The sequence below is a fragment of the Gymnoscopelus braueri genome, assembly GCF_963280865.1.
Source record: "Gymnoscopelus braueri genome assembly, chromosome: 7".
Lineage (NCBI taxonomy): Eukaryota > Metazoa > Chordata > Actinopteri > Myctophiformes > Myctophidae > Gymnoscopelus > Gymnoscopelus braueri.
The window spans coordinates 32913917-32927079 of NC_137608.1; the positions used below are offsets into that span (position 1 = coordinate 32913917).

A 13163-nucleotide genomic window follows, 5' to 3' on the forward strand; every position below is an offset into this window, starting at 1 on the left:
GGACCTATCTTGTTAGTTAGCAGAGAAACTCACAATAAGATAACCCATAATGCCTATGTGTGTGTGAGCATTCGGGTTGGTAGTTTTGATATGTGAACAGAATGTTGTTGAAGCTGTCTTTTTGGATTTGTTTTCTCTCCTGCTCTCATAATATTGCAGGCTGTGGTTTTCAAATATGAGTGGATGTGGGTTTATTACCTCCACAGGTGCATAAGAGCACACATTGAATATGTTCACTGGGGACGACGTGCATGGAGTATGTGTGTGTCAGCCTTCAGAGCAAGGCTTATGGTTGGACGTCTGGCTTAGGGCTAAGGCAATGAACCTCATATGGTATGCAAGTGTAATAGTAAAGATTGTGTGTGTTTTCAGAAAGAGTTGTACCAGCGTGTGTTTGAGAAGCCTCCAGATCGTCACTCAGACTTCTCCCGTCTGGCCCGTGTTTTGACGGGAAACTGTATCGCTTTAGTTCTGGGTGGAGGAGGTGCCAGGTACTGCGATGTCACACACACACACACACACACACACACACCATGGCAAAATGCATGCCAACAACACTCCACTATGTACTGTACTTGTCGCGGTTCCTTTTCTTACTGTGTATCTGTGTTAATTATTTGTTTGTCTGTCTCTTGCTTGTCGGTCTCTTCCTTCTGATATCCTCTCTGTAAGTCTGTTAGTACAGTCTGTCTGTCTGTCTGTCTGTCTGTCTGTGCATGTTTTTTTCTCTCCCATCATTGCTCTGGCTTGTCCTGGAGCTTTGACAAGGTGCGTACTCTTGTCAGCTACACACTTGAGAGTATTGTTAGGCTTAATATATACTTTATAGTATAAAGTATATATAGAAGTACTGCTACTATAAGCTACACCTCTTTCTCAGGAAATGCTGTTCATCCTTTTTGTCCAGAGTTCTGTAAGGTCGGTGCCCCTGTGTATCACAACGTATAGAGCAGGGCATAAATACTGACCACGATTATTGGTTTATTGGTTTTGCTTCCCACTTGGAGCAACCATGTTTAAAAATGTATGTGCCTGTGGCTGTGCTACTATGAAGTACCAACTGTCAGATGTGATGCTCTCTGATGTCTCTGATGGTCCCATTAGGGTCAACCATGCTATTAATGTATGCTCCTCTGGGTACTATACTGTACAGTATTGTGTATGTATGTACTATACTATAAGTCACTTTGGATAAAATCATCCACCAAATCATATCATTGCTCTCGAGCATAAACCCTGTAGTTCTGTAGTTTTTCATTAATTAGTGCCCTATTTTATACTTCGTTATATGGCAATGTAACACAAAAGTAGCAAAAATGGACAATCCGCAAGTTCACTAGTCGCAATGCGTGAACTTGTATTTTTTTTAAACATTTGTGAATTTTTGAAACATTTTGGCTACGTATAATATAAAAATACAGACACAATAAAGACACTGAGTTTTATAAATATTTAACCAATGAAAAGTATTTACAAGAGTTTTTTGTTAAATATTAACTACAGTGGGTCTATTATTTAGAACACAATTTTTTCCATTTCCTGAAAAGTAACCGTTTCGGACATACAAGGCTTCTGCGATGTTGTCTAACGGATATTTGTGTCATTTCAGAGGGTGCTCACAGGTTGGCATACTGCGGGCACTGAACGAGGCAGGCATCCCTGTTGACATGGTGGGTGGCACCTCCATTGGCTCCTTCATGGGAGCTCTGTATGCTGAGGAGAGAAGCTGCAGTCGCATGAAGGTCCGGGCTCGTGAGTGGGCCATGGTGGGTGAATATTATACAAATGTGCCAGGGACAACAAACCCCGCCCCCTTCAAGACTAATGTATGCTTTGTCGCACAACGGTGTCGCGTGTCGAAAGATGACGATTTTGTAGGTCTGTTATTTTCGGCGCGCGACACCATCGTGCCACAGAGTACACAGAGTACCAACATGTAAATTAGGCTTTACACAGAACTAGTCGCTTGAACCAAACTATCTGTAATCTGTCTGTAATTCCGCCTCATGAGAACAGGAAGCAAATATCCTTAAAATATATTTCTGCTAGGCAGCTAGCTAATCATTTTCCAAAAACGTTCAAAAATGTCCAAATTATTCTTTTTCTTTTTTCAAAAATAGCGAAAATAGACGATCTACAAGGTGACAACATTGCGACATGTTGTGTGAGCTTGTAGCTCGGCTATTTTCGCTGGTTAATACTCTTTCCTCCAGTACATCATGGATTTGAATCCAGCCCATACCCATGTTGCTCCTGAAGTCTCCCATACTAAGAGACGTGTTGTCTTCATAGACCTTTATATACCTTATAATATAGCCCATAAGTTGGGTATTAAAATATGTTGACATATTTCCAACCTCAGGATATGGGATCCATCTTCAAGAAGCTTCTAGACCTGACCTACCCAGCCACCTCCATGTTCTCTGGATCTGCCTTCAACACCTGCATCAGCTCTGTCTTCAAGGGGAAACAGATAGAGGTGACACATTCTATGATGAAGTTCTACCACTGTTACACATGGTGATTTATTTTACACAGAGACAGATATTCTTTCTCAGTTCAGTTCAGTTTAAATCCTTTATTATGACAGTTCACTTTTTCTTGTCATTGTCCTTTTCTGTGATTAGATACTAGCAGGCTTTTTAGGCAACAAAAGTAATACATTTGATGTGACTACACATTGTAATAATGGTAAAAAACCTTGTGTACTGTACACTACACTACTACTGATATGTCAGTATGTGCATTATGTTCAAGACTGTCTAATATTGAGCAAACATAATACTTACTTTAGTTACTTACCACTGACCATACCCAGTGGAAAATGTTTTACGAAACCTGTCCTTGTTCTCTTTCTGTCTCTAATCAGGATCTGTGGATCCCTTACTTCAACATAACAACAGATATCACAGCCTCCTCCATGAGAGTTCATACTGATGGTCTGTCTGTCTCTTCCAGCCGCCCCACACTACTCTTCACCTATTTTACTTATATACTGTCTAACATAATGTCCACACAGTGCTTTGTTTAAATGTATATAGGGTGTGTAAACCTGTGAACATCCCACATAGTCTTTGTATGTTGTTTAAGGTCTGCCTGTGTATATTGTCCTGCACCTATCATGGCATAACATCCTGATAATGGCCTACAGGTTCACTGTGGAGGTACGTTCGAGCCAGTATGTCCCTGTCTGGCTACCTGCCTCCTCTATGCGACCCCAAAGACGGACATCTACTCATGGACGGGGGTTATATCAACAACCTACCTGGTCAGTAATGTCATAGGCAGGAGGTGCATCCTTGTGTATATTTTTGCTGTTTGACCTACAACAAAAACATGTAGGATTTAAATGGGTACTGGCGTAAGACCCAGACTAATTTGTAAATGCGTCCTGGCCTTTCCCTGCCTGTCTCTAGCGGATGTGGCACGCTCTATGGGTGCCAAGGTTGTGATCGCCATCGATGTGGGCAGCCAGGACGAGACCGACCTCACCAACTACGGAGACGCACTCAGTGGCTGGTGGTTGCTATGGAAACGTTACAACCCCTTTGCCGAGAGAGTTAAGGTGAGTTTTGCATATTAAACAAAGGCTCTTGATTGTATATTTCCTTTTTTTGTCTTGTCTTACAACACCTATATCTTCATATTTCCCAACACCTAACTGCCAGGTGCTGAACATGGCTGAAATCCAGACGCGGCTTGCTTATGTCTGCTGTGTTCGGCAGCTGGAGGTGGTCAAGGGCAGTGAGTACTGCGAGTACATCCGGCCACCCATCGACCGCTACGGCACACTGGAGTTTGGCAAGTTTGATGAGATAACTGTGAGTGTCCCTCTGATCACTGTGGGGGAAGGTGGTGCCCTCTTAACGTGTCTTTTGATCTCATAATGACTCTTTTAAACTGTTCTTATTTTATGTACAGTATAGGTTACACAAGCTGCCAGTGGGGTGAAATAATTGTACCTCTGATGCGGTTTCATTTGCTTTTGTCCCTTGAACAATGGTGTCATTTAACAATGAAAGATCTATCAGTAAAAGGACAATTTAAATTGCACTGGAATCAAGTAAAATACTGATACTGCACACCTGAGAACAGGAAATTAAGATGTATTCAAAAAGTCCATGTCCATACCGTCCACACCCCCGTGAGTCTCCCATCTGTCTGTTTTGGCTCTCTCCCTAATCCTCTCTCATTGTTCCCGCAGGAGGTGGGCTACCACCATGGGAAGACGCTGTTTGATGTTTGGGAGCGTAGCGGGGTGGTGGGCAAGATGCTAAAGGACAGGCAGCAGGAAGAATTCCAGAAGACCAAAAGGGGCAACGTGAGTCATTGTCTCCTCCAGGCCGAAAGGCATTTTTTGCACCCTGTCCGTCCTTCCGTCCATCCGTGTGTGTGTGTGTGTGTGTGTGTCTGTCCGTCCTTCCGTCTGTGAACAGCTAATGTCCGGCACCTTTGGTGCCCGCCTCATGGTGGCGCTATAACAGGCCGATTCGTGTTTTTACCTATAACGGCATCGATCTGTGTAAAACTTTGTATGCGCACTCCCTAGAGGCCAAGGAAAAACCTTTGCCCTGCATTTTTCACATCTGCCTTTTTATAGCGCCACCAAGAGGCCGACTTATGTAAAACATTTTTTTTTATATTACTCCTTGATCATGATCTCTATAGTCGTGTGATCAAGACCGATCTGTTTGATTTTTCATATTCCATCCTGATTGGCTAAGATTGACATCTAAAGTTTGGAGGAGTGCCCCGTTTTGAACAAAATACCTCAAATTATGAATGCAGCAACAGATTGCGGTGAAACTTTGCATGCACATTCGCACTACATTGAGGAACAAATGCCACCCTTTATAATTGCCCTTTTATAGCGCCACCAGGAGGCCGATTTTTGCAAAACATATTGCTCCTACAATTTTTGTCCAAACATTGTGCAAATCGGTACACCATATCTCTATAGTCAAGTGATGAAGGGGGCTCCGTCCGATTTTTCATATTCCATCCTGATCCTGCGAATTCCGAATACTGCTGACCCACAATAACCTACCTGACCTTTTTCTAGTTTCTACTGGTGCCGTTGATGCAGATACCATATAGACACACAACTTACATTCATGTGCATGTGAATTCAATGTGCATATTAATGACTCACATGGTATAACAACAAGAGGACCTCACGTACTGTACAGTATAATTAATATAGTAACAGTACATACTGGTAGTAACATACAGTAGTAAGCATAGGGGGGGGACTCTCTCACACACACACACACACACACACACACACACACACACACACACACACACACACACACACACACACACACACACCGAGATGACAGTTGTCGGTACACTTTATTACTATGAACACCTAGGCATTCATTTCACAATTACAAACTAAAATAATGTATGTGATTTATGTGTTTATTTAGACTAGGCCTGTTCCTTTGGGGTAATTGATATAAATCTGTTGTCGGTGCCACTATAAGGTCAGGACTGACTCCCGTCTCGCCTGTTTTCTCATAAATAAATAAAAGCCCTGCCGGACCCACGCTCCATAGTGTGCATGTGGGACAGGTTGATGATGCATAACTTTACAATGGCACATTTGTGCGAGCATGGTCGTGCGTTCAGAAATACATTAGAGGAGAAATCCAAAAGAAGCAGGGAGCAGTGGAGTTAGACTCCACACCGCTGTCCCGGCTTGCAGGCTGGGTTGTTTACATCGATTCGGCTCTCTGACTACCTCTCTGCTGCTGGTACCAAGGTGGCACAAAAATGACCTGCCATTCTGTCTTTGTACCTTATATTCAGAACAGAGGTAGAATGAGGGGGTTCTGTTGACAGAGATTGATAGATGTATACTGTATAGCTACATTACATATTCTTTAGGGCGATTACTTTCTTAGCGATTATTCTATGAATTGCTTTTTCAATTAATCACATTTTCGGCTTTAATGACATGCCGAAATAGGGATCGATTTGATTAAATAATAATAAAAAGTTTGGTTAACATTTGCATAGGTGGCTGTTTAAAAACCACAGGCAGCAAGAGTGAGTAGCTCAGATGTTATAATGTGATGTGATAAGGAACCACTGTATCCCTAGTTTATAAAACTTTATTTACCAAGTTTGCTGAAAGTCTTTTTCATCACTTCACTCTTAAATTGACTCACACCTCATTATCATGATCTATCATTGTGTGTCTTTCAGGTGGTCACTTGTCCAAATGCTTCCTTCACTGACCTTGCAGAAATCGTGTCAAGAATCGAGCCAGTCAAACAGGCCCTGGTGAATGGTTAGTGATCAGTGAAATATCTACCTGAAAATGTCATTTCCAAAACACTACACAACAGTTTCCTCTAATGCTGTATTCATGTTTTTTCTTTTTATCAGCCAAGGACTTAAGTTATCTGCTACCTTTCTTTTTAAACTTTTTATGTATATCATGAAATTCATCAAACATTATATTTCCCTATTTGCTGATTAGTAACAACAGTCCTCAATTTCATGGTTAATAAACACCCCCACCACCAAAACAAAATCAGAATACAAAGGAAGACGAAACAAAACTAAACATCATAGACATTGGTCATGTAATTTTCTGCTATCTTTTAAAATGTACTTAATTTTAATCCTCTTTGTGTTTGGGCACAAATATGGCCGTATCTTACAAAAAAGGTGGTGTGTGTGTGTGTGTGTGTGTGTGTGTGTGTGTGTGTGTGTGTGTGTGTGTGTGTGTGTGTGTGTGTGTGTGTGTGTGTGTGTGTGTGTGTGTGTGTGCGTGCGTGTGCGTGTGTGTGCGTGTGTTGTATTTGGGGCTCATCGTTTGTGAATGTCACTTCTTTTTCAAATGACATTCAGTACTGTATCTAATTTTGAAATAAAGCTTTGCAAATGATTAATTTGAATAGACACAAGACAGAATAATACGCAGTGAGCAGTAAGCACATTTACCCATTCCTGCATGGTTATATGACCCTCATTTTCCTCATTCTTGTACTATGAATGTAATGTGTTGTAATAGCATTTTTTTTTTTGTCAAGTCACTCTGTGTACAAGCATCAACTATACGCCTCCGATGTAAATGTAATGTTAAATGCCTGCAGAGGAAGTCTCTGATGGCGAGTACCAGACAGACTATGATGAGTACCTGACAGACTATGATGAGGAGATGGCAGAGAGCAGAGAGTCTGACTTGGACATCGAGGAGGAGGAGGAAACCGCTGACACCGCAGAGACCGTAAGTATCAAAGTCAAAAGGAAGGGCAATCTTGCTTCTGTTATTATTTGGTTATTGGTGCTGCTGACAGTTGTAAAAAACTGAGAATGACCAGTGAGCATAAGGGGAGGAAGAGGCACAGCGGGATGTGTTTGATCTTAGGCCAGGCCGGGGATACGTGACATAAGATTAGAGCTCCTCATTATATCTGTGCATGATCAAAATGACATTCAAGTGCAGTTCAATTTACAAAATTATCAATGAATGTTGATTTAAATAAGGATGTCAACAGTAACCCCTTAAGCCTGTTGTGCACCAAACATAGCCAATCTATAAGCTCTAATTGTCACCTAATGACATGCTCAAAATAGGGGGGTCATGTTGAAAGTGTTAACCCATTCAATCCGGCAACGCATCTGTGTCATTTTAGATTTGTTTGACTATTCAAAAATAGCAGATATACAAGCTCATAGCGCGGCACCGAGTGCCGCACTATGAGCTTGTAGATCTGCTATTTATGAAAAATCTTGAAAATGTGTGCAAATCTATGAATATAAATATTTTTTAAAGCAAACGTTTTTAACCCAAATCTTTGCTTCAGCCGGTCCCTGGAACTAAATATTTTGAGATGGGGGTCCGTGACCAAATCCATATAATTTTGGGTGGTCTTTGATATGAAAAAGTTTGAGAACCACCGATATTATAGCAACATACATTTTATTTCAGAAAACTGTTAGAAGACATTTGTAGATGTGTTCCCGTATTGAATGGGTTAAATAAGCGACCCAAATAACAGTTTTTGCTCTCTGCTATGCCCCCCCCCCCCCAAAAAAAAGGCAGACTGTGATACTCTCCTGACTGCTGACTTTACTCTACCTGTTTTTCTCAGGATGATGAGATTCAGATCCGCCAGCGACGTCGGAAAGAAAGAAAGACTGACTCAGACAGCACTGGTCCATGATATCCATCATACTGACAGCCTCTCAGACAGGCATGGGGGGGCTTTGCCCCGTCTAGACCAGTGGTTCCCAACCTCTTGTGGATCATGGCCCACTTGAAAATCTCGAAGGTGTTCGGGCCCACCCATCTGAGGGTGTGAGAGCATGTTTATTTTAATGATCAAATAAATCGATTGTGTTCCGGCCTGGACCAATGGAACTAACTTAGTAGTATACTATAAGTTCCTATTCGATTCAATTAATTTCTTCTTCTTAATATTAATGATATTTTGTCATTATAAGCTTTGTTTTTTTTGCCAATTATTTGGCAAATAGCCCACAGGTTGGAAATGGCTGGTCTAGACACTTTTGAATGCAATATTTCTACTACCGTTGGTGACTGAACTTTGGCATTGCACTACTACGTTTACAAGCCATACATTTTCTATCAGCTTTTCTACTCTTCTACTTAGTAGGCCTAACATACAGTATATCCCGTCTGTAGCCTTTTTAATGTTGAGCAATATAATGTAAAACGATCCGTAGCAACTTGATCAATGCCGTTTTATGTAATTAATATCGGATAATCAGAGCTATAATTTTAACCTATTTACACTCAATTCTTAGAGTGGGATTGTTATACTATGAGTAGTGTATGCCATTACTTATAACACTACTGTACAGTACATTGTGTAGCAATGTACAAAGAGGTATTATTCTCATGCAAGCCATTCAATGCAATTTTCTTCGGTGGCAGCCAAGTACCTTGTGACCATGCTGGTCAAAGAACGGCTCCTAAAGTACTAATTGTTGATTGATTAGTAATTGTTGGCATTTTGTTAGTAAGTTATTAATTTTAGTTCAGGGTTTGAGTCAAGAACATTCAATGTAGCTGTTAATGGGAATAAGCAGTCATTTGTTTTAATGTACCTGTGTATGTTTAGTAATGTTGTTAGTGAAGTCTATTGTAGAATGTAAAAAAAAACATAAGTTTGCCTTTAAAAAGAGAATAATTTCTTAAATGGTTGCCTGTGATGTGATACAACCAAAAAGTATTATTATTAAAACGTTTTGTATTTTATTTTATTTTTTTGATATCATGTTCTTTATATTAACCACTTAAACGCCAGCATCCGTATTCTGGGGGAAACCTTCGCAGAAAAGAGCAGATCATGTTGTGGACTCTGCTCAACAACGTACTATATGGGGTTTAAGTGGTTAACTAGTGCAATGCCCGTTCAGGGCGTGGCCACTGTTCGGCACGTCCCGGTTCTGGAGAAACGCTCATCCAATCAGCTTCACACTCGACACTGCACTCCTTTGAGTCGTCAGCAGTTTTCCCACCAAGTGAAGTCGATGTGAATGAATGCTTCTCGAGATATGCAAAAGAAGTTATGCACATTTCTGCATAATCTGCTGGTGGTGTATGCAGATTTCTAGAGAGAATGTATTCCGGCGACAAAGAGTCGTGAGGACAGATTATACAAGAACAATTATAAATGTGATACGCCTTGCTGCTCTTACACTCACTGTACTAGCGGGTTTTCTGAGTTCAATAAAATGTCATTGCAACATTAATGTACATGCGTTTTATATTGGTGTATTCTGCTCAAGATCGGATAAGAATGCCAGATACTGTAGCTCAAAATCCATACATGTATTCTTCTTATGATTATTATGTATTGTTTTAATCAGTTCCCTCTCCTCCTCCAGCTGCTCACTCTTGCGGTTTGGGGGCGCAGTTCTGCTTTTTGGCCTCCCTTTAGAATTCCCACCACTTTCTTTCTTCCTCAAAGCGCTGCACTGAACCAACGCTATAGCGTAAATATGCAGTAACTGCACAAATCGGTTTTGCCCACTCCATTTGCAAACTCCTCAAGTAATGTTTTCTCAGCCATTTATTGTCTCCGCCGAAGGTGGAGAATATGTTTTCGCTTCGTCCCGCCGTGTGTGAGCAAACATTGTTAGCCAAGCTAACATTGGGCAAGCTCCACGTGACACGTGTCAATTTGTTGACACCAATGCCTCTGATTGGCTAGAGGGACGCGTGACGAAATAAAATTCTATAAATAGGTGTGTCACTTCAAAAAGCCCTTACTTTTTGAAGTGAGGTAAAACAGGATCAATCAGACTTGATTGGAACAGTACCTTCAGTAAGTCCAAATCACCCGTCTGTGCGTGTGTGTTTCCCTCTGAGAACACCTAACATTGGTCAAGCAAAGGCGCAGAAGGCCAAAGCTAAGAAAGCATACTCATCTACAATTGTAACACAGAAGAGGACTAGAGTTGAAATGATCCCACAACAAAGCCGAAGTCTTAATACGTGTCAATATGTTGACATCAATGTCTCTGATTGGCTAGAGGGACGCATGACGAAATACAATCCTATAAATAGGTGTGTCACTTCAAAAAGCCGTTTACGTTTTTGAAGCGAGGTAAGACGGGATCAATCAGTCTTGATTGGAACAGTATCTTCTAGTCCAAATCACCCGTCCGTCCGTCCGTGCGTGTGTGTGTCCCTCTGAGAACACCTAACATTGGTCAAGCAAAGGTGCAGAAGGCCAAAGCTAAGAAAGCATACTCATCTACAACAGTAACACAGAAGAGGACTAGAGTTGAATTGATCCCACAACAAGGCCGAAGTCTTAATACGTGTTAATATGTTGACACCAATGCCTTTGATTGGCTAGAGGGATGCATGACGAAATACAATTCTATAAATAGGTGTGTCACTTCAAAAATCCGTTTACGTTTTTGAAGCGAGGTAAGACAGGATCAATCAGTCTTGATTGGAACAGTATCTTCTAGTCCAAATCACCCGTCCGTGCGTGTGTGTGTCCCTCGTGCGTATGTGTGTAACATTGGTCAAACAAAGGCGCAGAAGGCCAAAGCTAAGAAAGCATACTCATCTACAACAGTAACACAGAAGAGGACTAGAGTTGAATTGATCCCACAACAAGGCCGAAGTCTTAATACTATAACAATTGGCCACCTTGATCAAATACATTATGTAGCACTAGAGAAAACTGACATAGATCAAACACACCAATCAACTGCTGAAACTGTTCAAGACAATGAAGATGAAGAAGACAGACAAGTATTTGAACAAACCAGTCAATTACGACGACTCCCATATGATAGATTGCTTCAATGTAAACAGAGCATTGCTTCAATTAAACAGAGCTAAGAATCATAAAGAAAGAATGAAATTAATCAGAGACAAAGAATCGCTAAATGACAAAAGACGAAGACTAGCCATGAATGCTGACAATATGACACAGCAAAGATTGCTACAATCTCTGGAAGAAAAAGTAGAAGAGTCTGAAGAGAACATCGAAAGGAAAAAAAGGAACTGGTCAAAGTATTCAAATAATGAAAGACAACATCAACAAGCACATAACACGAGTAAGAAGAAACGGTACAGATCACAAGAATTAGAAGTTAATGAAGCTGCTCTCGCAGTCATTAGTTATTGCTATGATAATATAATTGCTATAGTCTGCTGGCGGAGACTTGTGCTCCGAGGAGCACATTTTCTAGTTTAATCTAAATTAATATGAACTTAGTCTTGGAAATGTCTAGGGTATTAATGGGTTAATTGTGGTGTGATGTGGTGCTGCCCAATCTCAAAACCTGTCGATGGCCCAACAGCAAGTCCGGTATCCAAGGTCGGGTGCAGGCCCAGATACCTGAGCCTGGTATCGTGCTTGGCAGGAACTATTGTGTACAAATGCTGTTTGTGGAGTACAGCTCTGCATTCAACACAACAGTTACTCCCCTCCAGGTGAGAAAGGGCACTGTGAAAGCTACTGCAATTGAATTGTTGGTAGATCTATTTTGATGATATGAAAATTGCCATGGGTGCAGGCAACGTGGAAAAAGTCCCTCACCAAAATCTCAAAGCATTTACAAACACCAGTGATTAAGACATGTTACTTTGGGGTGCTTGGGGAGTGGGGACAGACTCAATGGTGGACATCATGAAGCCCATATTAGCAAACACCCCCACCAGCTAGTCCACAAATGTTCTGATGGCACAGTGGACCGCCATTCAGGGCCTGCAGCCTCTGTGCATGTTGACCTCTGTGATATATAGTATATTGGGCTATCCTCCTGGCTAGTTGGGGCTGTTTAAACCGAACCGAGTGAAAAGGGTATTCAGCCCACCGGGAGGGAGGTACTGTATGGGGTCAAAATGACCCCATACATTATGGTCATGATATCATGAAGATCATGAGCACTTCATGAAACATGAACAGGTTATTTATCCTGTTTTGCTCCCATTTAGGCTGATACTGTTTAGCTATGATTTTTTTTGTTTCTTCAATTTAGGAAGGATGAAGGGTGCATGAAATATGCCTGGAACTATGCCACGAAAAAGCTTTAAGTAGTCATTAAATGCACCATCTCACATGCCTCAGTGGCTCCTTTGCCACCGGGATTGAACCGGTTCTGTTCTTTTTCCCGCCTAATTTTGAAAAAGTTAGTGTTTTCCCTGAAAATGAATTGGCTCCGAACCCTAAAAGTTGGTTCGGAACTGGAACCAAACCAAACTTGTTTTTTCTTGCCCTGAACTGGGAACCAAAGTGAGCGTGTCACTATTCTACAGGTTGGAAGATGCAGATATGATACGGTATAAATGATGGCAAAAGCAAGTGAAAAATCATTAAAAATAAGAGAAGAAAAGGGAAACTGTAACTGCCATTGACGATTGAATTTCCCCTGTGAAATGGACACATTTCACAGGGGAAGATGTGTCCATTTTGACACATTGCTGGCCAGGCCTGGAATCAAACCTGGGGCAACTGGGGACTCTTGCTCCCCATTTAGCTATGCTGCCCCCAATTACAGTAGTTCTGCTTAAAACTGGTGAAAACGCAAGCCGGTTCGTGGCCGATTTCCGTGAAACCACCAAGGTTCCAAGAATTCATAACCAAAGTTATTTTGGTGGAAAAGGGGCCATTGAGGCACTTTGCTGACCATAGAGGTCACTTTTATTGCAA

General features: G+C 41.4%; 1 protein-coding gene across 3 annotated transcripts in view; it reads left to right on the forward strand.

Moving 5' to 3' along the window:
• The window catches only part of pnpla7b (patatin-like phospholipase domain containing 7b), a 33902-nt gene extending 24755 nt beyond the window's left edge, over positions 1–9147 (forward strand). For all 3 annotated transcript variants that reach the window (XM_080434443.1, XM_080434444.1, XM_080434445.1), the window contains 11 exons: positions 373–491; positions 1610–1766; positions 2363–2479; positions 2870–2939; positions 3152–3268; positions 3417–3565; positions 3669–3821; positions 4205–4321; positions 6214–6298; positions 7110–7243; positions 8112–9147. In XM_080434443.1, coding sequence (XP_080290569.1) covers positions 373–491; positions 1610–1766; positions 2363–2479; positions 2870–2939; positions 3152–3268; positions 3417–3565; positions 3669–3821; positions 4205–4321; positions 6214–6298; positions 7110–7243; positions 8112–8183 — 1290 coding nt within the window. In that variant the 3' untranslated portion in view covers positions 8184–9147. The remainder of the gene's footprint in view (positions 1–372; positions 492–1609; positions 1767–2362; positions 2480–2869; positions 2940–3151; positions 3269–3416; positions 3566–3668; positions 3822–4204; positions 4322–6213; positions 6299–7109; positions 7244–8111) is intronic.
• The last annotated feature ends 4016 nt before the right edge of the window (positions 9148–13163 follow it).